General features: G+C 41.1%; 1 protein-coding gene across 1 annotated transcript in view; it reads right to left on the bottom strand.

Moving 5' to 3' along the window:
- The window catches only part of KCNH8 (potassium voltage-gated channel subfamily H member 8), a 666,710-nt gene that overhangs the window by 299,847 nt on the left and 341,318 nt on the right, over nt 1–25,545 (bottom strand). The window contains exon 7 of the mRNA XM_069729971.1: nt 21,880–22,087. Within this exon, the coding sequence (XP_069586072.1) occupies nt 21,880–22,087 (208 nt within the window). The remainder of the gene's footprint in view (nt 1–21,879; nt 22,088–25,545) is intronic.

The following is a 25,545-nucleotide window of genomic DNA, read 5'->3' as shown; positions in this document are numbered from 1 at the left end:
GATGGACAAATGTCTTTTTTCGGCCTTACTAACTACAGGTCCTTCTCAAAAAATTAGCATATAGTGTTAAATTTCATTATTTACCATAATGTAATGATTACAATTAAACTTTCATATATTATAGATTCATTATCCACCAACTGAAATTTGTCACGTCTTTTATTGTTTTAATACTGATGATTTTGGCATACAACTCCTGATAACCCAAAAAACCTGTCTCAATAAATTAGCATATTTCACCCATCCAATCAAATAAAAGTGTTTTTTAATAACAAACAAAAAAACCATCAAATAATAATGTTCAGTTATGCACTCAATACTTGGTCGGGAATCCTTTGGCAGAAATGACTGCTTCAATGCGGCGTGGCATGGAGGCAATCAGCCTGTGACACTGCTGAGATGTTATGGAGGCCCAGGATGCTTCAATAGCGGCCTTAAGCTCATCCAGAGTGTTGGGTCTTGCGTCTCTCAACTTTCTCTTCACAATATCCCACAGATTCTCTATGGGGTTCAGGTCAGGAGAGTTGGCAGGCCAATTGAGCACAGTAATACCATGGTCAGTAAACCATTTACCAGTGGTTTTGGCACTGTGAGCAGGTGCCAGGTCGTGCTGAAAAATGAAATCTTCATCTCCATAAAGCATTTCAGCCGATGGAAGCATGAAGTGCTCCAAAATCTCCTGATAGCTAGCTGCATTGACCCTGCCCTTGATGAAACACAGTGGACCAACACCAGCAGCTGACATGGCACCCCACACCATCACTGACTGTGGGTACTTGACACTGGACTTCAGGCATTTTGGCATTTCCTTCTCCCCAGTCTTCCTCCAGACTCTGGCACCTTGATTTCCGAATGACATGCAAAATTTGCTTTCATCAGAAAAAAGTACTTGGGACCACTTAGCAACAGTCCAGTGCTGCTTCTCTGTAGCCCATTTTGGCACCTGTAGCCCATTTCCTGCACACGCCTGTGGACGGTGGCTCTGGATGTTTCCACACCAGACTCAGTCCACTGCTTCCTCAGGTTCCCCAAGGTCTGGAATCGGTCCTTCTCCACAATCTTCCTCAGGGTCCGGTCTCCTCTTCTCGTTGTACAGCGTTTTCTGCCACATTGTTTCCTTCCAACAGACTTACCATTGAGGTGCCTTGATACAGCACTCTGGGAACAGCCTATTTGTTGAGAAATTTCTTTCTGGGTCTTACCCTCTTGCTTGAGGGTGTCAATGATGGCCTTCTTGACATCTGTCAGGTCGCTAGTCTTACCCATGATGGGGGTTTTGAGTAATGAACCAGGCAGGGAGTTTATAAAAGCCTCAGGTATCTTTTGCATGTGTTTAGAGTTAATTAGTTGATTCAGAAGATTAGGGTAATAGGTCGTTTAGAGAACCTTTTCTTGATATGCTAATTTATTGAGACAGGTTTTTTGGGTTATCAGGAGTTGTATGCCAAAATCATCAGTATTAAAACAATAAAAGACGTGACAAATTTCAGTTGGTGGATAATGAATCTATAATATATGAAAGTTTAATTGTAATCATTACATTATGGTAAATAATGAAATTTAACACTATATGCTAATTTTTTGAGAAGGACCTGTATGTTACTATGTTACTATATGTGTACTATGAAATTGATAAGAAAAATAATCTTCGAGATGAGTGAAGTAAAAAAAGGTTAAATATTTTGCTCTTTTATTTCTCCTTACGCTTGGTTCACATTGCGTTCAGGGGCAATGTTAAATGGAGTACGTTACACCGCGGCATAACGCGGTGTAACGTACTCCATTAATGCCGCCATTGAATGCAATGCCGGACGCATCGCCTAGCGCATGCCCAGAATGGGCGTGCTCTGGTGATGCGCTGTCATTGAGTGATGGACCCGAGACGCGGGCTGCAGCGTTTCCGGGTCCATCACTGCTAGCGCAGATGGAGCTAGCAGAAGCTCCATCTGCGCTAGCGTGATGTAGCGCCGGCACTTGTGTTAGCAGCAGCCCGTTAGCGTATGTGCTGAACGGGCTGCTGCTAACGCAATGTGACCCTAGCCTTAAAAATGGGTTGCTAATGACAGAGTATTTAAAACATATCCACAGAATATGCAATGAATGTCTAAGAAATGCAGGTCTCTCCTCTGGGATTGTTACTTATGCAGTATTTAGAACAGGAATCCATGGATCTCTCATACCAGCTGGTGCTCAGCAGCAGTGATAAGAAAAATGGCAGCATATGTACTGACTTTCTCCATTCATTGATAAAGGAGATCCAAATGTAGTCAACAAAGTATGATTGGCTGTGTTTGGAACTCCCATAATGAATAATATAGAGAATTGATGCATGGTCAGCTCTTTCTCCTGCACTGAAGTAGGTCACCACTAAGTGCGTGGTGACCAAGGGACCCTTGATCTATAGATAGGTGAAACCCACAACTATTAGACATGTTATGGCTATGCCATAAGTGTTTGATATGAGACAACTCCTTTAAGCTCAGTAAATATTTGCCACATTTACAAAATCAAATATTGTAAGGTATTATTCAAAATGATGCAGCAAAATATTCTTTTAGAAGCAAACTAAATAAAAACATGCACTGATAAATCAGTTATTGTTCTTGTCTTCTAATTACTATTCACTAGAAGGCCAGAATGCCAAACATCAAATGGGAATGCAATACTTCAAATCTATATATACTTATTTAACATAGTCTTAAGTACTGAGTAACCACCCCGTTCTCTTTAATGTGATTCCAACTATTACACTATCCTATAATGTTGGCACATTGCCATGCTAATTCATGTTCATTTAATCAAGATCAGCATCTCCCAGCTGAAACTAGGAATTGCACAAGGTTAGTGTGAGCTTGTGGCCTACTGTATAGTTATGCAAACTAGAAACAAGCAGGTGTGATAAAATCTGAATTTGCCATATTGTGCTCATTTTACATGGAAATTTGATTTGGAGCTATTATTTTTCCTTAGTGAAATGAATGACCCTTATAATGCTCTGGGATCCAGAAGTCCTGCCTAGAGTGTACGTCATAAGGTTGCAGTACATGCCGTAACATCGAGTGTCACCATAACGTTCCAACACACATCTCTCAGGCCTAGTCAAGCACTCTAGGCTGGGTTTTCAAGCTGTGGCTAGGCTCAAAACAACCCTGAATGGGGTCTAGTGTGAAGGTCTGACCTAACATGAAGATGCAGAGTGCAGTGGCGGTAAAAAGAGGCACCAAGGATCATAAAGGGAAGAGTAAGCAGCAAAGATGGTCAGAGAGATGAACAGTGAAGTGAGTATTAATTGTTTTTCTAACGTATTGACGGCCCTCTGCTTATCAACTAAATTAAGGGCGAGATGGCATCCAGTTTCCTGAGCAAAGCACAAAAAAATCTGAATTCTGAAGAATAGGGAATTTTTTAAAATTTTAGTGGAATTTAATTAAACTCAAATAAATTTACCAAACTTTAATGAACACCTATCCATTAACCCCTTTACCCCCAAGGGTGTGCATGTTAATAACCGGGCCAATTTTTGCAGTTTACAATTCTGACCACTGTCCTTTTATGAGGTTATAACTCTGGAACGCTTCATGATAGTAGTAAAATTTCATTGATACTACTTGCGTTTATTTGTGAAAAAAATGGAAATTTAGCACAACTTTTGAAAATGTTGCAATTTTCCAACTTTGACTTTTCATGCCCCTAAATCACAGAGATATGTTACACAGAATACTTAATAAGTAGCATTTCCCACTAGGGTTGAGCGAAACGGGTCGAAAATATTCAAAAGTCGCCGACTTTTGGCAAGGTCGGGTTTCATGAAACCCGACACCTGTGTGGGGTCGGCCATGAAGTCGGCGATCTTTTGAATCTAGAATCAGAATTCCGATACCGATTCCCGATATGTTTAAGATATCGGGAATTGGTATCGGAATTCAGATTTAAGTGTAAAATAAAGAATTAAAAAAAAATATCGCAATACTTACCCTCTGACGCGCCCTGGTACTAACCGGGAACCTTCCTTCCTTAGAATCAGCCTTCCAGGACCTTGCGGTGACGTCGAGGTGACGTCGCGGTTTGTGATTGGCCGCGCGGCCGCCCATGTGACCGCTCGCGCGACCAATCACAAGCCGCGACATCACCGCGACGTCACCGAAGGTCCTGGAAGGGCTGATTCTTAGGAAGGAAGGCTGCCGGAAAGAAGCAGGGCGCGTCCGAGGGTGAGTATATACCTAACAGGAATATACTCACCCTCGGACGCGCCCTGCTTCTTTCCGGCAGCCTTCCTTCCTAAGAATCAGCCCTTCCAGGACCTTCGGTGACGTCGCGGTGACGTCGCGGCTTGTGATTGGTCGCGCGAGCGGTCACATGGGCGGCCGCACGGCCAATCACAAGCCGCGACGTCACCGCGACGTCACCGCAAGGTCCTGGAAGGCTGATTCTAAGGAAAGAAGGTTCCCGCTTAGTACCAGAGCGCGTCAGAGGGTAAGTATTGCGATATTTTTTATTTTAATTCTTTATTTTACACTAAAATATGGATCGCAGGGCCTGAAGGAGAGTTTCCGCTCCTTCAGACCCTGGGAACCATGGAAACCCAATGCACTGCATTGGGTTTCGAGTTTCGACCGACCCCGACCCCGACTTTTTTATAGGATCGGCCGATTTCACTCGACCCGACTTTTGAAAAAGTCGGGTTTCGTGAAACCCGACCCGATCCTATAAAAGTAAAGGTCGCTCAACCCTATTTCCCACATGTCTACTTTATATCAGCACAATTTTGGAACCAAATTTTTTTTTGTTAGAGCGTTATAAGGGTTAAAAGTTGACCGGTGATTTCTCATTTTTACAACACAATTTTTTTTAGGGACCACATCACATTTGAAGTCCCTTTGAGGGGTCTATATGATAGAAAATACCAAAAAGTGACAGCATTCTAAAAAGTGCACCCCACAAGGTGCTCAAAACCACATGTACGAAGTTTATTGACCCTTCAGGTGCTTCACAGGAATTTTTGGAATGTTTAAAAAAAATGAACATTTAACTTTTTTTCACAAAAAAATTATTTCAAATCCAATTTGTTTTATTTTACCAAAGTTAACAGGATAAATTGGACCACAAACTTTGTTGTACAATTTGTCCTGAGTACGCCGATACCCAATATGTGGGGTTAAAGCATTGTTTGGGCGCACAGCAGAGCTCAGAAGGGAAGGAGCGCAATTTGACTTTTCAATGCAAAATTGGCTGGAAATGAGATAGGACACCATGTCGCGTTTGGAGAGCCTCTGATACGCCTAATCAGCGGAAACCCCCCACATGTGGCCCCATTTTGGAAAGTAGACCACCTAAGGAACTTATCTAGATGTGTGGTGTGCATTTTGAACCCCCGAATGTTTCACTAAAGTTTATATAGTAGAGCTGTGAAAATTAAAAAATCCTTTTTTTTCCAAAAAAATGATCTTTATGCCCTCAATTTTGTATTTTCCAAAGGGTATTTGGAGAAATTAGACACCAAGTGTTGTTGCGCAATTTGTCCTGAGTATGCTGGTACCCCGTATGTGGGAGAAAACTACTGTTTGGGCGCATGGCAGAGCTCGGAAGGGAAAAAGTAGCGTTTTGGAATGCAGACTTTGATGGAATGGTCTGCAGGCATCACGTTGCATTTGCAGATTCCCTGATGTACCTAAACAGTAAAACCCCCTACAAGTGACCCCAAAATGGAAACTAGACCCCCTCAAGGAACTTATCTAGATGTGTTGTGAGAACTTTGAACCCCCAAGTGTTTCAATAAAGTTTATTATAACGCAGAGCTGTGAAAATAAAAAAATCATTTTTTCCCACAAAACTGATTTTTTTGGCCCCAAATTTTTATTTTCCCAAGGGTAATTGGAGAAATTGGACCTCAAAAGTTGTCCAATTTGTCCTGAGTAACCTGATACCCCATATATGGTGGTAAACCACTGTTCAGATGCACAGCAGAGCTCGGAAGGGAAGGAGCACAGTTTTAGGCTCGTTTCACATTTGCGTCTTTTGCCGCTGCGTTTTAGCGCAAAAAACACATGTTTTTTTTTCTATACTTAACATTAAAAACGCATGCGTTTTTTTGCATGCGTTTTACCGCTTTTTGACGATGCATGCGTCGTTTCTATGCTTGCGTTTTGTTGCGGAAATGCAACCTGTAGTAATTTCTAGCGGCGTTTTTTGCCGCAAAAAAACGCATGCTTTTTTTTGCGGCAAAAAAACGCATTGCTGTCTATGTAAGCACATGCGTTTGTATGCGTTTTTAAACGCATGCGTTTCAATAGAAAAACACCAGAATACACACTGATAAGCCAGCCCCCAACCCTAACCCTAATCCTAGGGATCCTAACCCTAACCCTAGGGATCCTAACCCTAACCCTAGGGATCCTAACTAGGGTTGAGCGAAACGGGTCGGCCATTTTCAGAAGTCGCCGACTTTTGGCAAAGTTGGGTTTCATGAAACTCGACCCGACCCCTGTGTGGGGTCGGCCATGAGGTCGGCGATCTTCTGAATCTGGTATCGGAATTCCGATACCGAGTTCTGATATGTTTGCAATATCGGAAATCGATATCGGAATCCATATTTAAGTGTAAAATAAAGAATTAAAATAAAAAATATTGCTATACTTACCCTCTGACGCACCCTGGTACTAACCGGCAGCATTCCTTCCTTAGAATCAGCGCGTGAAGGACCTTAGATGACGTCGCAGCTTGTGATTGGTCGCGCGACCGCCCATGTGACCGCTCACGCGACCAATCACAAGCCGCGATGTCACCGAAGGTCCTTCAAGCGCTCATTCTTAGGAAGGAAGGCTGCCGGAAAGAAGCAGGGAGCGTCCGAGGGTTTAGTATATTCCTATTAGGTATATACTCACCCTCGGACGCGCCCTGCTTCTTTCCGGCAGCCTTCCTTCCTAAGAATCAGTGCTTGAAGGACCTTCGGTGACATTGGGCTTGTGATTGGTCGAGCGACAAATCACAAGCCGCGACGTCATCTAAGGTCCTTCACGCGCTGATTCTTAAATATGGATCCCAGGGCCTGAAGGAGAGTTTCCTCTCCTTCAGTCCTTGGGAACCATAGTATCCCATTGCACTGCATTGGGTTTCGTGTTTCGGCCGACCCCGACTTTTCTATAGGATCAGCCGATTTCACTCGACCCGACTTTTGAGAAAGTCGGGTTTCGTGAAACACAACCCGATCCTATAAATGTAAAAGTCGCTCAACCCTAATCCTAACCCTAACCCTAACCCTAGGGATCCTAACCCTAACCCTAACCCTAACCATAGGGTTAGGGTTAGGATCCCTAGTAACCCTAGGGATCCTAACCCTAACCCTAACCCTAGGGATCCTAACCCTAACCCTAACCCTAGGGTTAGGGTTAGGATCCCTAGTAACCCTAGGGATCCTAACCCTAGCCCTTGGGATCCTAACCCTAACCCTAACCCTAGCTAATTCTGTTTATAGTGGGTTTTCTAGTTGATTTTGATGATTGGCATCTGTCACACACTTCTCATCATGCGTTTCAAAAATGCAAACGCAGTAAAAAACGCATGTAAACGCGTCAAAACGCTGCTTTTTTTACCACATTCAAAAACGTATGTGTCTAAAAAACGCAGCGTTTTAACGCGTTTAAATGCGTTTTTGCACCACATGCATTTGCGTTAAAAACGCTGCGTTTTTTAACACAACTGTGAAACTAGCCTTACTCTGTCAACGCAGAATTGGATGGAATTGAGATCGGATGTCATACTGCATTTGCAGAGCCCCTGATGTGCCTAAACAGTGGAAAACCCCCAATTTAAACTCCAACCCTAACCCCAACCAACTCCTAACCCTAATCCCAACCTTAATCACACCCCTAACCCCAGCACACTCCTGACCCTAATCCCAACCCTAACCATAACCCTAACCACACTCCTAACCCTGACACACCCCTAACCAAACCATAAATGTAATCCAAACCCTAACCCCCAACTCTAGCCCCAACCCTAACTTTAGCCCCAAACTTAACCCTAACTTTAGTCCCAACCCTAACCTTAACTTTAGCCCCAACCCTAACCCTAACCCTAATGGGAAAATGGAAATAAATATTTTTATATTATTTTATTATTTTTCCCTAACTAAGGCGGTGATAAAGGGGGGTTTTATTTACTATTTATAGTGGGTTTTTATAGCGGGTTTTTTTTGTTTGGCAGCTGTCACACACTAAAAGATGCTTTTTAGTGCAAAAAATATTTTTTGCATGACCACATTTTGAGAGCTATAATTTTTCCATATTTTGGCCCACAGAGTAATGTGAGGTCTTGTTTTTTTGCGGGAAGAGTTGACATTTTTATTGGTACAATTTTTTGACAAAAGGCATTTATTTTTTTATCGCTTTTTTTTCCGATTTTTGTTAGGCAGAATGAACAAAAACCAGCAATTAATGAATTTCTTTTTGGGGGGGGGGGGGGAGGGTTATACCGTTCTGCATTTGGTAAAATTGATAAAGCAGTTTTATTCTTTGGGTTAGTACGATTACAGTGATGCCTCATTTATTTTTTTTATGTTTTGATGCTTTTATACAATAAAAACTATTTTATAGAAAAAATAATTATTTTTGCTTCCCTTTATTCTGAGGGATATAACATTTTTATTTTTTCGCTGATGACGCTGTATGGCAGCTCATTTTTTGTGGGACAAGATGATGTTTTCAGCGGTACCATGTTTATTTATATCCGTCATTTTGATTGCGTGTTATTCCACTTTTTGTTCGGCGGTATGATGATAAAGTATTGTTTTGTGCCTCATTTTTTTTACGGTGTTTACTGAACGGGTTAACTAGTGGGCAGTTTTATAGGTCAGGTCATTATGGACGCGGCGATGCTAAATATGTGTACTTTTATTGTTTTAGGTTTTTTTTTATTTACGTAAAGAAATGTATTTATTGGAACAATATTTTTTTTTCTTTATTTAGGAATTTTTTAAAAAAATTTTACACATGTAAATATATTTTTTTACTTTGTCCCAGGGTGGGACATCATGGTATAGTGTCAGATCACTGATCTGACACTGTGCACAGCACTGTGTCAGATCAGCGATCTGACAGGAAGTGATGCAGGCTTGCCGGCGCCTGCTAGGCGCTTGCAAGCCACCTCCCTGCAGGACCCGGAAAGACCCCCGTGGCCATCTTGGATCCGGTCCCTGCAGGAAGGACAGAGGAGGGTCTTAGGGAAGCACACAGGGAGCCCCTCCCTGCGCGATACTTCCCTATGCTGCTGGAACGCTGCGATCATGTTTGATTGCAGTGTATAGGGGGTTAATGTGCCAGGAGTGGTCCATGACCACTCCTGTCACATAATGCCAGATGTCAGCTCTGATAATCAGCTGACACCCACCCGCGATTGGCCGCGCCCCCCCGTGAGCGCGGCTGATCGTATATAATGTACTATCCCATCAGTGGTCATGCGGGCCCAGGCCATCTCGATAGGATAGTAAGTCTAATGTCAGAAAGGGGTTAAGTTTTCTTATAAACAGTCCTCATACTAATGTTTCTTCTAGTAGAATAAGCAAAGAGAAAAGACTAGACTAATAAGGTATGCACATCCACAGTATAATGACAAATAATCAAGCAATCTTTATTTACACCTCAAATAAGACAATATTAAAAACCATTAAAAGAACATATATACATGACCAGTAAACCAACACTCCTCCAGGCTGTATAGGCCATAAAAATGTAACCATGCACAGATGGCATAAAGAGCTAACTATAGATATATATACAGTAGATATATAGATATAGGCCTTTACCTCACCCCTCCTCCATCTTGGAATCTTAAAAGTCCACCTGGCTTTAACCATCGCTCCAAGCACTGGTATTATACTTAAAACTATGGACAGCCCATAGGCTATTTCAGCCTCTTTGTATCATTCTGCATCACGTTTAGTGATTCTTTGTCAGGATGTATGCTCTGGTTTTTCCCAGGTTTGCTATGTAATTGTAATTTTTGACATATTCTCTTCTCCCTTGTGGCTATTTGTTCGTATGGGATTTTGATATTGTGGGAAATTATTCCCATATCAACAGGGTTACCTACAGGAGCAGTGGGATTTATTATACATTATTATATGTTTTCCTTACTGGGCTGGTCAGCATATTGGTATTCCATTGTGCCTTACTACTGTTTTCTGTCTATGGGCTGCTATCTAATTGTTTTCCAGCATAGTATTGTGGGAACATTCTACATAGTTTTCAGGGGTTATAACCCATTATACACATGTTTATATCGATAGCTAGCTCTTTATGCCATCTGTGCATGGTAACATTTTTATCGCCTATACAGCCTGGAGGGGTGTTGGTGTACTGGTCATGTATATGTGTTCTTTTAATGGTTTTTAATATTGTCTTGTTTGAGGTGTGAATAAAGATTGTTCTATTTTTGTCATTGTACTGTGGATGTGCATACCTTATTAGTCTAGTCTTTTCTCTTTGCTTATTCTGTTAAACTTTTTACTGACTAGGTTATGCACCCCATATTGTATTATTAATTGATATATCAGTGATAGTGGTGCACCCTTCATTTTCACTCAGCCTATGTTTCTTATAGTGACTGATACTTATTAGCAGTTGTGTATATTGAGGACAGATGATTGTATACAGTAAACCTGGCTTCATTGACTATGCTCAAGAAAACAAAGCTCAGCTTCCAGCTCTTGGACCATTCTGGTAAAATAAGGCTGCAGTGTTGTTTACTAAAGACAATGTGGACAGATTTTATATCACACCGATTTCATAAATGAGGCACTATGTATTTCAACATACTACGGAGAAAATGCAATTAATTTCTTGAAAGGGTTAGACCTTTATCAGCGCTACAACAGAAGTTTTTAAAATAACTTTAGGTGGCTTTTAGAGATGAGCTGATCAATCTGTGGAGAATCGAAGTTCCAGACAAATTTCCTGAAATTCATGTTTCCACACAAAATTCAGATAATTTAAGATTTGATTTGCAAAGAAAAAAATAAAACTTGACTGGCTTTATTTCCCACACTAAATTTTGCTTGGCTTAGTGGGCTTCCTGTTAATGCCCAAAAGCTATGACATAACATACTAGATTTTCAAGTGGATTTTCATACATTTTGCAGTGTTGGTTAGTACACCACTGGGTCTTTGGAGATCTTTAGTACAGTTGGGCACACGACTGGGGATATGTATGACAGACCAAGATTCTGTTTCTAGATGCACCAGGTATCCCTCCCCTCATTTCCCCTGGCTCACGCTCCACGTTCGATCCCATCACAGAAGTAGTCTCCAAGCTCCTCTCCTCTTCTCGTCCGACTGCATGAACTACCGATACCATTCCCTTACATCTCCTCCAGTCTCTCTCTCCAGTCGTCACTACTCACCTAACTACAATCTTTAACCCCTGTCTGCCATTAGACGTACTATTGCGTACATGTGGGGTGGGCATTACTTCCCAAGGACGCAATAGTACGTCATATGCGATCGGCAGTGCTCACGGGGGGAGCGCCGCCGATCGCAGCCGGGTGTCAGCTGCCTATCGCAGCTGACATCTGGCACTATGTGCCAGGAGCGGTCAAAGACCGCCCCCGGCACATTAACCCCCGACACACCGCGATCAAAGATGATCGCGATGTGCCGGCGGTGCAGGGAAGCACCGCGCAGGGAGGGGGCTCCCTGCGGGCTTCCCTGAGCCCCCCGCAGCAACGCGATGTGATCGCGTTGCTGCGAGGGTCTTACCTCCCTCCCTCCCTGCTCCAGGCCCGGATCCAAGATGGCCGCGGATCCGGGTCCTGCAGGGAGGGAGGTGGCTTCACAGAGCCTGCTCAGAGCAGGCACTGTGAAGCAGCCTGCACTCCTATCAGATCGGTGATCTGACAGAGTGCTGTGCAAACTGTCAGATCACCGATCTGTGATGTCCCCCCACGGGACAAAGTAAAAAAGTAAAAAAAAAAATTTTCAAATGTGTAAAAAAAAATTAAAAAAAATATTCCAAAATAATGAAAAAAAAAAATAATATTATTTCCATAAATACATTTCTTTATCTAAATAAAAAAAACAAAACAATAAAAGCACACATATTTAGTATCGCCACGTCCGTAACGGCCCGACCTATAAAACTGGCTCACTAGTTAACCCCTTCAGTAAACACCGTAAGAAAAAAAAAAAAACGAGGCAAAAAACAACGCTTTATTATCATACCGCCGAACAAAAAGTAGAATAACACGCGATCAAAAAGATGGATATAAATAACCATGGTACCGCTGAAAGCGTCATCTTGTCCCGCAAAAAACGAGCCACCATACAGCATCATCAGCAAAAACATAAAAAAGTTATAGTCCTGAGAATAAAGCGATGCAAAAATAATTATTTTTTCCGTAAAAAAGTTTTTATCGTATAAAAGCGCCAAAACATAAAAAAATGATATAAATGAGGTGTCGCTGTAATCGTACTGACCCGAAGAATAAAACTGCTTTATCAATTTTACCAAACGCGGAACGGTATAAACGCCTCCCCCAAAAGAAATTCATGAATAGCTGTTTTTTGGTCATTCTTCCTCACAAAAATCGGAATAAAAAGCGATCAAAAAATGTCACGTGCCTGAAAATGTTACCAATAAAATCGTCAACTCGTCCCGCAAAAAACAAGACCTCACATGACTCTGTGGACCAAAATATGGAAAAATTATAGCTCTCAAAATGTGGTAAAGCAAAAAATATTTTTTGCAATAAAAAGCGTCTTTCATTGTGTGACGGCTGCCAATCATAAAAATCCGCTAAAAAACCGCTATAAAAGTAAATCAAACCCCCCTTCATCACCCCCTTAGTTAGGGAAAAATTAAAAAAATGTATTTATATCCATTTTCCCGTTAGGGCTAAGGTTAGGGCTAGGGTTAGGGCTAGGGTTAGGGCTAGGTTTAGGGTTAGGGCTAGGGTTAAGGTTGGGGCTAGGGCTAGGGTTAGGGCTAGGGTTAGGGTTAGGGCTAGGGTTAGGGCTAGGGTTAGGGTTAGGGTTAGGGTTGGGGCTACAGTTAGGGTTGGGGCTAAAGTTAGGGTTAGGGTTTAGATTACATTTACAGTTGGGAATAGGGTTGGGATTAGGGGTGTGTCAGGGTTAGGGGTGTGGTTAGGGTTACCGTTGGAATTAGGGTTAGGGGTGTGTTTGGATTAGGGCTTCAGTTATAATTGGAGGGTTTCCACTGTTTAGGCACATCAGGGGCTCTCCAAACACGACATGGCGTTCGATCTCAATTCCAGCCAATTCTGCGTTGAAAAAGTAAAACAGTGCTCCTTCCCTTCCGAGCTCTCCCGTGTGCCCAAACAGGGGTTTGCCCCAACATATGGGGTATCAGCGTACTCAGGACAAATAGGACAACAACTTTTGGGGTCCAATTTCTCCTGTTACCCTTGGGAAAAAACAAACTAGGGGCTAAAAAATAATTTTTGTGGGAAAAAAAAAAGATTTTTTATTTTCTCGGCTCTGCGTTATAAACTGTAGTGAAACACTTGGGGGTTCAAAGTTCTCCCAACACATCTAGATGAGTTCCCTGGGGGGTCTAGTTTCCAATATGGGGTCACTTGTGGGGGGTTTCTACTGTTTAGGTACATTAGGGGCTCTGCAAACGCAATGTGACGCCTGCAGACTATTCCATCTAAGTCTGCATTCCAAATGGCACTCCTTCCCTTCCGAGCCCTCCCATGCGCCCAAACGGTGGTTCCCTCCACATATGGGGTATCAGCCTACTCAGGACAAATTGGACAACAACTTTTGGGGTCGAATTTCTCCTCTTACCCTCGGGAAAATACAAAACTGGGGGCTAAAAAATAATTTTTGTGGGAAAAAATTTTTGTTTTATTTTTACGGCTCTGCATTATAAACTTCTGTGAAGCCCTTGGTGGGTCAAAGCACTCACCACACATCTAGGTAAGTTCCTTAGGGGGTCTACTTTCCAAAATGGTGTCACTTGTGGGGGGTTTCTACTGTTTAGGTACATTAGGGGCTCTGCAAACGCAATGTGACACCTGCAGACCATTCCATCTAAGTCTGCATTCCAAATGGAGCTCCTTCCCTTCCGAGCCCTCCCATGCGCCCAAACAGTGGTTCCCCCCCACTTATGGGGTATCAGCGCACTCACGACAAATTGGACAACAAATTTTGGGGTCCAATTTCTCCTGTTACCCTCGGGAAAATACAAAACTGGGGGCTAAAATATAATTTTTGTGGGAAAAAATGTTTGTTTTATTTTTACGGCTCTGCATTATAAACTTCTGTAAAGCCCTTGGTGGGTCAAAACGCTCACCACACATCTAGATAAGTTCCGTAGGGGGTCTACTTTCCAAAATGGTGTCACTTGTGGGGGGTTTCAATGTTTAGGCACATCAGTGGCTCTCCAAACGCAACATGGCGTCCCATCTCAATTCCTGTCAATTTTGCATTGAAAAGTCAAACGGCGCTCCTTCCCTTCCGAGCTCTCCCATGCGCCCAAACAGTGGTTTACCCCCACATATGGGGTATCAGCGTACTCAGGACAAATTGTACAACAACTTTTGGGGTCCAATTTCTTCTCTTACCCTTGGGAAAATAAAAAATTGGGGGCGAAAAGATAATTTTTGTGAAAAAATATGATTTTTTATTTTTACGGTTCTCCATTATAAACTTCTGTGAAGCACTTGGTGGGTCAAAGTGCTCACCACACCTCTAGATAAGTTCCTTAGGGGGTCTACTTTCCAAAATGGTGTCACTTGTGGGGGGTTTCAATGTTTAGGCACATCAGTGGCTCTCCAAACGCAACATGGCGTCCCATCTCAATTCCTGTCAATTTTGCATTGAAAAGTCAAACGGCGCTCCTTCCCTTCCGAGCTCTCCCATGCGCCCAAACAGTGGTTTACCCCCACATATGGGGTATCAGCGTACTCAGGACAAATTGTACAACAACTTTTGAGGTCCAATTTCTTCTCTTACCCTTGGGAAAATAAAAAATTGGGGGCTAAAAGATAATTTTTGTGAAAAAATATGATTTTTTATTTTTACGGTTCTGCATTATAAAGTTCTGTGAAGCACTTGGTGGGTCAAAGTGCTCACCACACCTCTAGATAAGTTCCGTAGGGGGTCTACTTTCCAAAATGGTGTCACTTGTGGGGGGTTTCTACTGTTTAGGTACATTAGGGGCTCTGCAAACGCAATGTGACACCTGCAGACCATTCCATCTAAGTCTGCATTCCAAATGGAGCTCCTTCCCTTCCGAGCCCTCCCATGCGCCCAAACAGTGGTTCCCCGCCACTTATGGGGTATCAGCGCACTCACGACAAATTGGACAACAAATTTTGGGGTCCAATTTCTCCTGTTACCCTCGGGAAAATACAAAACTGGGGGCTAAAATATAATTTTTGTGGGAAAAAATGTTTGTTTTATTTTTACGGCTCTGCATTATAAACTTCTGTAAAGCCCTTGGTGGGTCAAAACGCTCACCACACATCTAGATAAGTTCCTTAGGGGGTCTACTTTCCAAAATGGTGTCACTTGTGGGGGGTTTCAATGTTTAGGCACATCAGTGGCTCTCCAAACGCAACATGGCATCCCATCTCAATTCCTGTCAATTTTGCATTGAAAAGTCAAACGGCGCTCCTTCCCTTCCGAGCTCTCCCATGCGCCCAAACAGTGGTTTACCCCCACATATGGGGTATCAGCGTACTCAGGACAAATTGTACAACAACTTTTGAGGTCCAATTTCTTCTCTTACCCTTGGGAAAATAAAAAATTGGGGGCGAAAAGATAATTTTTGTGAAAAAATATGATTTTTTATTTTTACGGTTCTCCATTATAAACTTCTGTGAAGCACTTGGTGGGTCAAAGTGCTCACCACACCTCTAGATAAGTTCCTTAGGGGGTCTACTTTCCAAAATGGTGTCACTTGTGGGGGGTTTCAATGTTTAGATACATCAGTGGCTCTCCAAACGCAACATGGCGTCCCATCTCAATTCCTGTCAATTTTGCATTGAAAAGTCAAACGGCGCTCCTTCCCTTCCGAGCTCTCCCATGCGCCCAAACAGTGGTTTACCCCCACATATGGGGTATAAGCGTACTCAGGACAAATTGTACAACAACTTTTGAGGTCCAATTTCTTCTCTTACCCTTGGGAAAATAAAAAATTGGGGGCGAAAAGATAATTTTTGTGAAAAAATATGATTTTTTATTTTTACGGTTCTGCATTATAAAGTTCTGTGAAGCACTTGGTGGGTCAAAGTGCTCACCACACCTCTAGATAAGTTCCGTAGGGGGTCTACTTTCCAAAATGGTGTCACTTGTGGGGGGTTTCTACTGTTTAGGTACATTAGGGGCTCTGCAAACGCAATGTGACACCTGCAGACCATTCCATCTAAGTCTGCATTCCAAATGGAGCTCCTTCCCTTCCGAGCCCTCCCATGCGCTCAAACAGTGGTTCCCCCCCACTTATGGGGTATCAGCGCACTCACGACAAATTGGACAACAAATTTTGGGGTCCAATTTCTCCTGTTACCCTCGGGAAAATACAAAACTGGGGGCTAAAATATAATTTTTGTGGGAAAAAATGTTTGTTTTATTTTTACGGCTCTGCATTATAAACTTCTGTAAAGCCCTTGGTGGGTCAAAACGCTCACCACACCTCTAGATAAGTTCCTTAGGGGGTCTACTTTCCAAAATGGTGTCACTTGTGGGGGGTTTCAATGTTTAGGCACATCAGAGGCTCTCCAAACGCAACATGGCGTCCCATCTCAATTCCTGTCAATTTTGCATTGAAAAGTCAAACGGCGCTCCTTCCCTTCCGAGCTCTCCCATGCGCCCAAACAGTGGTTTTACCCCCACATATGGGGTATCAGCGTACTCAGGACAAATTGTACAACAACTTTTGGGGTCCAATTTCTTCTTTTACCCTTGGGAAAATAAAAAATTGGGGGCGAAAAGATAATTTTTGTGAAAAAATATGATTTTTTATTTTTACGGTTCTCCATTATAAACTTCTGTGAAGCACTTGGTGGGTCAAAGTGCTCACCACACCTCTAGATAAGTTCCTTAGGGGGTCTACTTTCCAAAATGGTGTCACTTGTGGGGGGTTTCAATGTTTAGGCACATCAGTGGCTCTCCAAACGCAACATGGCGTCCCATCTCAATTCCTGTCAATTTTGCATTGAAAAGTCAAACGGCGCTCCTTCCCTTCCGAGCTCTCCCATGCGCCCAAACAGTGGTTTACCCCCACATATGGGGTATCAGCGTACTCAGGACAAATTGTACAACAACTTTTGAGGTCCAATTTCTTCTCTTACCCTTGGGAAAATAAAAAATTGGGGGCGAAAAAATAATTTTTGTGAAAAAATATGATTTTTTATTTTACGGTTCTGCATTATAAAGTTCTGTGAAGCACTTGGTGGGTCAAAGTGCTCACCACACCTCTAGATAAGTTCCGTAGGGGGTCTACTTTCCAAAATGGTGTCACTTGTGGGGGGTTTCTACTGTTTAGGTACATTAGGGGCTCTGCAAACGCAATGTGACACCTGCAGACCATTCCATCTAAGTCTGCATTCCAAATGGAGCTCCTTCCCTTCCGAGCCCTCCCATGCGCCCAAACAGTGGTTCCCCCCCACTTATGGGGTATCAGCGCACTCATGACAAATTGGACAACAAATTTTGGGGTCCAATTTCTCCTGTTACCCTCGGAAAAATACAAAACTGGGGGCTAAAATATAATTTTTGTGGGAAAAAATGTTTGTTTTATTTTTACGGCTCTGCATTATAAACTTCTGTAAAGCCCTTGGTGGGTCAAAACGCTCACCACACATCTAGATAAGTTCCTTAGGGGGTCTACTTTCCAAAATGGTGTCACTTGTGGGGGGTTTCAATGTTTAGGCACATCAGTGGCTCTCCAAACGCAACATGGCATCCCATCTCAATTCCTGTCAATTTTGCATTGAAAAGTCAAACGGCGCTCCTTCCCTTCCGAGCTCTCCCATGCGCCCAAACAGTGGTTTACCCCCACATATGGGGTATCAGCGTACTCAGGACAAATTGTACAACAACTTTTGAGGTCCAATTTCTTCTCTTACCCTTGGGAAAATAAAAAATTGGGGGCGAAAAGATAATTTTTGTGAAAAAATATGATTTTTTATTTTTACGGTTCTGCATTATAAAGTTCTGTGAAGCACTTGGTGGGTCAAAGTGCTCACCACACCTCTAGATAAGTTCCTTAGGGGGTCTACTTTCCAAAATGTTGTCACTTGTGGGGGGTTTCAATGTTTAGGCACATCAGGGGCTCTCCAAACGCAACATGGTGTCCCATCTCGATTCCAGTCAATTTTGCATTGAAAAGTCAAATGGCGCTCCTTCGCTTCCGAGCTCTGTCTTGCGCTCAAACAGTGGTTTACCCCCACATATGGGGTATCGGTGTACTCAGGACAAATTGTACAACAACTTTTGCGGTCCATTTTCTCCTGTTACCCTTGGTAAAATAAAACAAATTGGAGCTGAATTAAATTTTTTGTGAAAAAAAGTTAAATGTTCATTTTTATTTAAACATTCCAAAAATTCCTGTGAAGCACCAGAAGGGTTAATAAACTTCTTGAATATGGTTTTGAGCACCAAGAGGGGTGCAGTTTTTAAAATGGTGTCACACTTGGGTATTTTCTATCATATAGACCCCTCAAAATGACTTCAAATGAGATGTGGTCCCTAAAAAAAAATGGTGTTGTAAAAATGAGAAATTGCTGGTCAACTTTTAACCCTTATAACTCCCTAACAAAAAAAAATTTTGGTTCCAAAATTGTGCTGATGTAAAGTAAACATGTGGGAAATGTTACTTATTAAGTATTTTGTGGGACATATATCTGTGATTTAATTGCATAAAAATTCAAAGTTGGAAAATTGCGAAATTTTCATAATTTTCGCCAAATTTCCGTTTTTTTCACAAATAAACGCAAGTACTATCAAAGAATTTTTACCATTGTCATGAAGTACAATATGTCACGAGAAAACAATGTCAGAATCACTGGAATCCATTCCAGAGTTATAACCTCATAAAGGGACAGTGGTCAGAATTGTAAAAATTGGCCCGGTCATTAACGTGCAAACCACCCTTGGGGGTAAAGGGGTTAATCTCTCCCTCTCCTCTGGCATTTTCCCCTCCTCCTTCAAACACTCTATCATTACTCCATTACTAAAGAAACCCACCCCCGACCCATCCTGCACAAACAACTACAGACCGGTCTCCAATCTCCCCTTCATCTCTAAACTCTTGGAGCGCCTGATATACTCCCGCCTTACCCGTTACCTCTCCACTCACTCCCTCCTAGACCCTTCACAGTCTGGTTTCCGCCCCCTACATTCGACAGAAACTGCACTCAAAGTGACCAATGACCTTCTGACAGCAAAACATAATGGTGACCACTCTCTGCTCATTCTTCTCGACCTTTCTGCAGCTTTTGACACTGTTGACCACCCTCTCTTACTCTCTAGGCTCCAGTCACTAGGCATTAAGGACACTGCTCTCTCCTGGTTCTCCTCCTACCTTTCTGACCACTCCTTCAGTGTTCTGTTCTCTGGCTCCACTTCATCTCCTCTTCCTCTCGCTGTCGGGGTACCTCAGGGCTCAGTCCTTGGCCCTCTTCTCTTCTCCCTCTACACGGCCCCAATTGGACAGACCATCAGCAGATTTGGCTTTCAGTACCATCTTTATGCTGATGACACACAACTATACACGTCATCCCCTGACCTTACCCCCGCTTTACTACAGAACACCACTGACTGTCTGTCTGCAGTCTCCAACATCATGTCTGCTCTCTATCTGAAACTCAACCTCTCCAAAACTGAAATTCTTCTGCTCCCGCCATCTACAAACCTCCCTAAATCTGACATTTCCCTCTCCATGGGTGGCACCATAATAACACCCTGGCAGCAGGCTCGCTGTCTGGGTGTTATGTTTGACTCCGATCTCTCCTTCACCTCCCATATACAATCTCTTGCCTGCTCGTGCCGCTTACACCTAAAGAACATTTCTAGAATCCACCCTTTTCTCACCATGGAGACAACTAAAACCCTCACTGTCGCCCTGATCCACTCCCGCCTTGGACTACTGCAATGCTCTATTAATTGGCCTCCCACTCACTCGACTTTCCCCTCTCCAGTCCATCCTTAATGCAGCAGCCAGGGTCGTCCATCTGGCAAATCATTACTTGGACGCGTCCGCTCTTCGCCAGTCGTTACACTGGCTGCCCATTCATTACAGGATACAATTCAAAGTACTTGTTCTCACCCACAAAGCTCTCCACAGTGAGGCACCCCCTTACATCTCCTCCCTCATTTCTGTCTATCGGCCTAACAGACCACTGCGCTCTGCAAATGACTTTCGACTAACCTCTGCACTAATCCGTACCTCCCACTCCCGACTCCAAGACTTTTCCCGTGCTGCGCCAATCCTCTGGAATGCTCTACCCCAAGATATTAGGACCATCCTCAATTTGCATAGTTTTAGGCGCTCGCTCAAAACACATTTGTTCAGAGCGGCCTATCACGTTCACTAATCAAAGTCATTTTATGTTTGTGTGTGTGTGTAGCCCATTCACTATACCTATCTATTACCCAACCCCTGAGGATGGCTGGACCATCATTGTAAATACATCATTGTAAATACACACCGGTACTTTGTATCTCCCCCACCTCATTGTAGATTGTAAGCTCTCACGAGCAGGGTCGTCTTATTTCGCTTTAATTATTGTATTGTTAACGTTGTTACTTATGACTTTTGTGTTTGAAACTGTTAAACTGTTAAGCGCTGCGGAATATGTTGGCGCTATATAAAGATTATTATTATTATTATTATTATAAGTCAGATCTTATTGAAATGACATGCATTATTTTTGTGGTGTCTCTATCAATGTCTCTCTTTCTTTGCCTCTGCCTCTCCTTCCCTTTCAAATATTGAGGTCCACACAAATTAAATTGCAAGAAATAAATTTTGGAGCAAAGTTTGATAAAGCTGGCAAATTTGAAATTCAAACGATCCTCTCATCTCTAGTGCGTTTACATGCTTTAGTAAGGTGTTCAAGTTGACTTAATGTGATTGTGTGCTTACAATTAGAGATGAGCAAATAAATTAAAGTGGCTATAAATTCTACTCAAATTTTACAAAAATCTGCATTAATCAAAATGCAGATTGATTTATCATCAACTTTTACATGGATTTAACAAAATGGCAACTGGATGACCAACATTAACCTTACCACTATCTGCTCTGGCCTGAATTCTCCTCACTGTCCCTTGTCCAGTCCTCAACACATCTTCTTACTGTTGCCACAAGAGCTGAAATCTCTGGCCTCTACATGCTAGGCTGGGGCTTCCAGCTGTAATATGGCATGGTACAGTACTGAACATGCGAGAAGAGGCCCAGTATTTCAGCACTCGTGGCAGTGATAAGAAGATGTGACAAGGATTTGATGGGGGATGGAAAGGAGCAGAAAGGTTGGTGAGGTGAATGATAAGGTGAGTATAAGTATTTTTTGTTTTACATACTAGAACTATAATGTTCTGGGGTCTGGAGAATAAATTCTCTGCAAATCAATTTTCCATGCGATCTGGCAAATTCTAATTATGCTACATCGAATGTCTACTTCAAAATTAGTTGAGAAGGTGAAAAATAAGTTTACTACAATTTTAAAGTTCAAGAAAATATAAACATTTTGTCATCTTGCTTAGATGTGCCAGTATATATGTACTGTAAAAATAACAATTATTTTTCTCATAGAGGATGATGACAAATTCCCTTTATTATGTTTGAATTGAAATAGTGTAGTTAATAAATTATCAATTCAAATGTATGATACATTTATAGTGGAATGAGTCTTACCTATATCCCAAGTAAGGGGGTTATTTTCCTCCATTTCCATTCTGCCGATGACATACCAAATGCAAGCCATCCAATGAGCCAGAAGGGCAAACATGGACATTAATAAAGTAAGGACAATAGTGCTGTGTTGGGAATAGCGATCCAACTTCTGGAGTAAACGTAGTAGCCGTAATAATCTGATGGTTTTCAAAAGGTGAACAAGAGAAACCTACAGAGTAATTACAATAATCACGTTAAAATGTGACTGCATGATCTCCAGTCAAGTGTATGTATAATCCTGCAGCTAGCTGTGTGATGAAAAATCAACAAAAACAACAACTGTAATGGTCAATTGACACAAAAGAAAATTGAAACGTTTTCTCTTAATAGAAACAATGAACAACAAAAGTTCAACAATGGACAAATAATACCCTATGCTATTAATAAAGCTTGGTTATTACTGATATTACTGATTTCTTGTTATATATGGTATGAGACTTTATTTAACTGTACTTTGATTGAAAAGAATATTCAATCATTAATTTAAAAAGTATACTGTATACTGCTTAGACTATGTTCTTTCTGAGTATATAATTATTTCTGATATCTTTGAAGGCAAATATAGCCTTATTCCTGCCATCTAAAATACAATAACCAAGACAGAAACGTGACAGACACCATTATAAATTCAACCATGGGAACCAGGAAGGTAATGTGAACAGAGCCTTACATTAGCAATTAAGGGGTAATGTGGAACAAACAAGGAGTTGTAGAGACAGCATAATGAAATGACATGAGACGTGAAGCAACTAACAATGGAGTAACAAATCAAGAGACAAAACAAGGTATGATTGGAACCTTCTATAAAGCCTGTATACATGCTACTAAATAATAGCATACATACAACAAAATGCCTATTTATCTTCATTTAGCTGAGTTTAGAACATTTTTTAAGTACAATCTGACTTTGACTTAAATATAAAATGTTTTATGTATACTAAAATAGTTTTAAGATCTTTTATACAATTTTCCAGACTCTGAGATATAGGGTAACTCCATATTTGATGTATTCCTTGGTAACTGTAAAATAATATGGACTGAGACATATTCCTAACTTTGTGAGATATTTGTATTCTCTTGGGTTCCCTTACAAATTGAAATAGCACTATATACACGTGGTCAAAGTTGTTGGTACCCCTCGCTTAATGACAGAAAAACCCATAATGGTCACAGAAATAACTTTAATCTGACAAAAAATAAAAAATCTATGAAAATGAGCAAATTAAAACCAGACATTGCTTTTCAACCATGCTTCGACAGAATAAAAAAAAATTAAAACTCATGAAATAGGCCTCGACAGAAATTATGGTACTCTTAACTTACTATTTTGTTGCAAAACCTTTTGAGGCAATCACTGCAATCAAACTATTCCTGTAACTGTCAATGAGACTTCTGCACCTCTCAACAGGTATTTTGTCCCACTCCTCAAGAGCAAACTGCTCCAGTTGTCTCGTGTTTGAAGGTTGCCTTTTCCAGACGGCATGTTTCAGCTCGTTTGAAAGATGCTCAATAGGATTTAGGTCAGGACTCATAGAAGGGCACTTCAGAATAGTCCAATGTTTTCCTCTTAGCCATTCTTGGGTGTAGTTTTTAGCTGGGTGTTTTGCAAGACCCATGACCTGCAACTGAGATCAATCTTTCTGACACTGGGCAGCACATTTCTCTCTAGAATCCCTTGATAGTCTTGAGATTTCATTGTACCCTGCACAGAATATAGACACCCTGTGTCAGATGCAGCAAAGCAGCCCCAGAACATAATAGAGCCTCCTTCATGTTTCATAGTAGGGACATATGCTTCATTTTTCCATCTGTGAACATAGAGCTGATGTGCCTTGTCAAAAAGTTCCATTTTATCTCATCTGTCCAGAGGACATTCTCCCAGAAGCTTTGTGGCTTGTCAACATGTAGATTGGCAAATTCCAGTCTGGCTTTTTTATGATTTTTTTTCAACAATGGTGTCCTCCTTTGTCGTCTCCCATGAAGTCCACTTTGGCTCATACAACGACGGATGGTGCGATCTGACACTGATGTTCCTTGTGCTTGAAGATAACCTTTAACCTGTTTTGAAGTTTTTCTGGGCTCTTTTGTTACCATTCGTATTATACGTCTCTTTAATTTTTCATTAATTTTCCTCTTGCAGCCATGTCCAGGGAGGTTGGCTATAGTCCCATGGATCCTAAATTTCTGAATAATATGGGCAACTGTAGTCACAGGAACATCAAGCTGCTTGTATATGGTCTTATAACTTTTACCTTTAACATGTTTGTCTATAATTTTCTTTCTAGTCTCCTGAGACAACTCTTTCCTTCGCTTCCTCTGGTCCATGTTGAGTGTTATACACACCATGTCACCAAACAGCACAGTGAGTATCTGTAGCCCTATATACAGGCCCACTTAATTATTCCAAGATTGTAGACACCTGTGATGCTAGTTAGTGGGCATATCTTGATTTAACATGTTCCTTTTGTCACATTATTTTCAGGGGAACCATCATTTCTGTCCAGGTCTATTTCATGAGTATTTTTTTTAATTCTGGGGAACCATGGTAGAAAAGTAATTTGTTCATGCTCATAGATCTTTAATGTATTATTACTTTTGTCAGATTCAAGTTATTTCTGTGACGTTGTGGGTTTTTCTGTCATTAAGCGAGGGGTACCAACAATTTTGTGTAGCTGAAGTTACCCTGACAAATAAAAGTAATTTATCTTATTATTTTAAACAAAATATGATAGTTCATTTTACAATCCCTAATTTATATTATATTTATAATTAATGGTTATTTAGTTTGATATTAGCACATTTTTATTAGTATTTATGGAATAGTAGATATTTTATAAACTATGATAATTGGAAAACATTGGTTTAAGAAATTCGAAATATGATTTTTGATAACTATGCATTACTTCAGGTATTAATGTTGTTCTACGCATGAATAAAATCTTTTTAAAAATTTGAAAACAAAAATTGAAAAAACTCAAAATGTAAAAAGTATACACTGCAAAATGTAAGATTCTTATTTTAATTTAACTGAAAAATAATAATTAATGGTTATTAGAGTTGAGAGACATTTTTTGAAAAAGAATCCAAAAACAAAGTAATGAAATTTGAAATTGAATTGCTTAATGTCAACCCTGATGATCGTAAGAACAGGATGCAGATGCTTAAAGAAAATGATAGGTCCTTTTAGTATAAAGTGGAGAGATAAAGACTAACATTTGGAATTCATTCCTTGGTGCGTACCAGGTTGTCCTTTTGTGGGCATATGCCAACGTCATAGGCAGCAATGGAAGCATAGTAAAAAAAAAAAAAATAAAGAAAAATAAAATGTTTTTTCTTTTCAAATCTGTTGATTTTAATTTCTAAAAAGTTTATTTATATTACAAATCATGGCTGTATTTTTATTCACTTATTAACATAGCTTTGTACTTTTAAGGTGTTCTGGCATCATTTATATTAATAATTTCAAAACTATTACTTTGATTTCTTTCTCTTTTATTATTATAATTGCTTTAAATTTGATTTTATTCATGATCTAATTTCTTTTAGTAGTTCTAATATTGTCAGCTTTATATTTTTACAATAAGAAGTAAAGACTGAAGCAGGGAAGTAATGATCATCAGTGTCTGT

Source organism: Ranitomeya imitator, chromosome 6 (genome assembly GCF_032444005.1).
Source record: "Ranitomeya imitator isolate aRanImi1 chromosome 6, aRanImi1.pri, whole genome shotgun sequence".
Classification (NCBI taxonomy): Eukaryota; Metazoa; Chordata; class Amphibia; order Anura; family Dendrobatidae; genus Ranitomeya; species Ranitomeya imitator.
The sequence above is the reverse complement of the archived record's forward strand: the minus strand, read 5'-3'. Positions and strand labels throughout refer to the sequence as shown.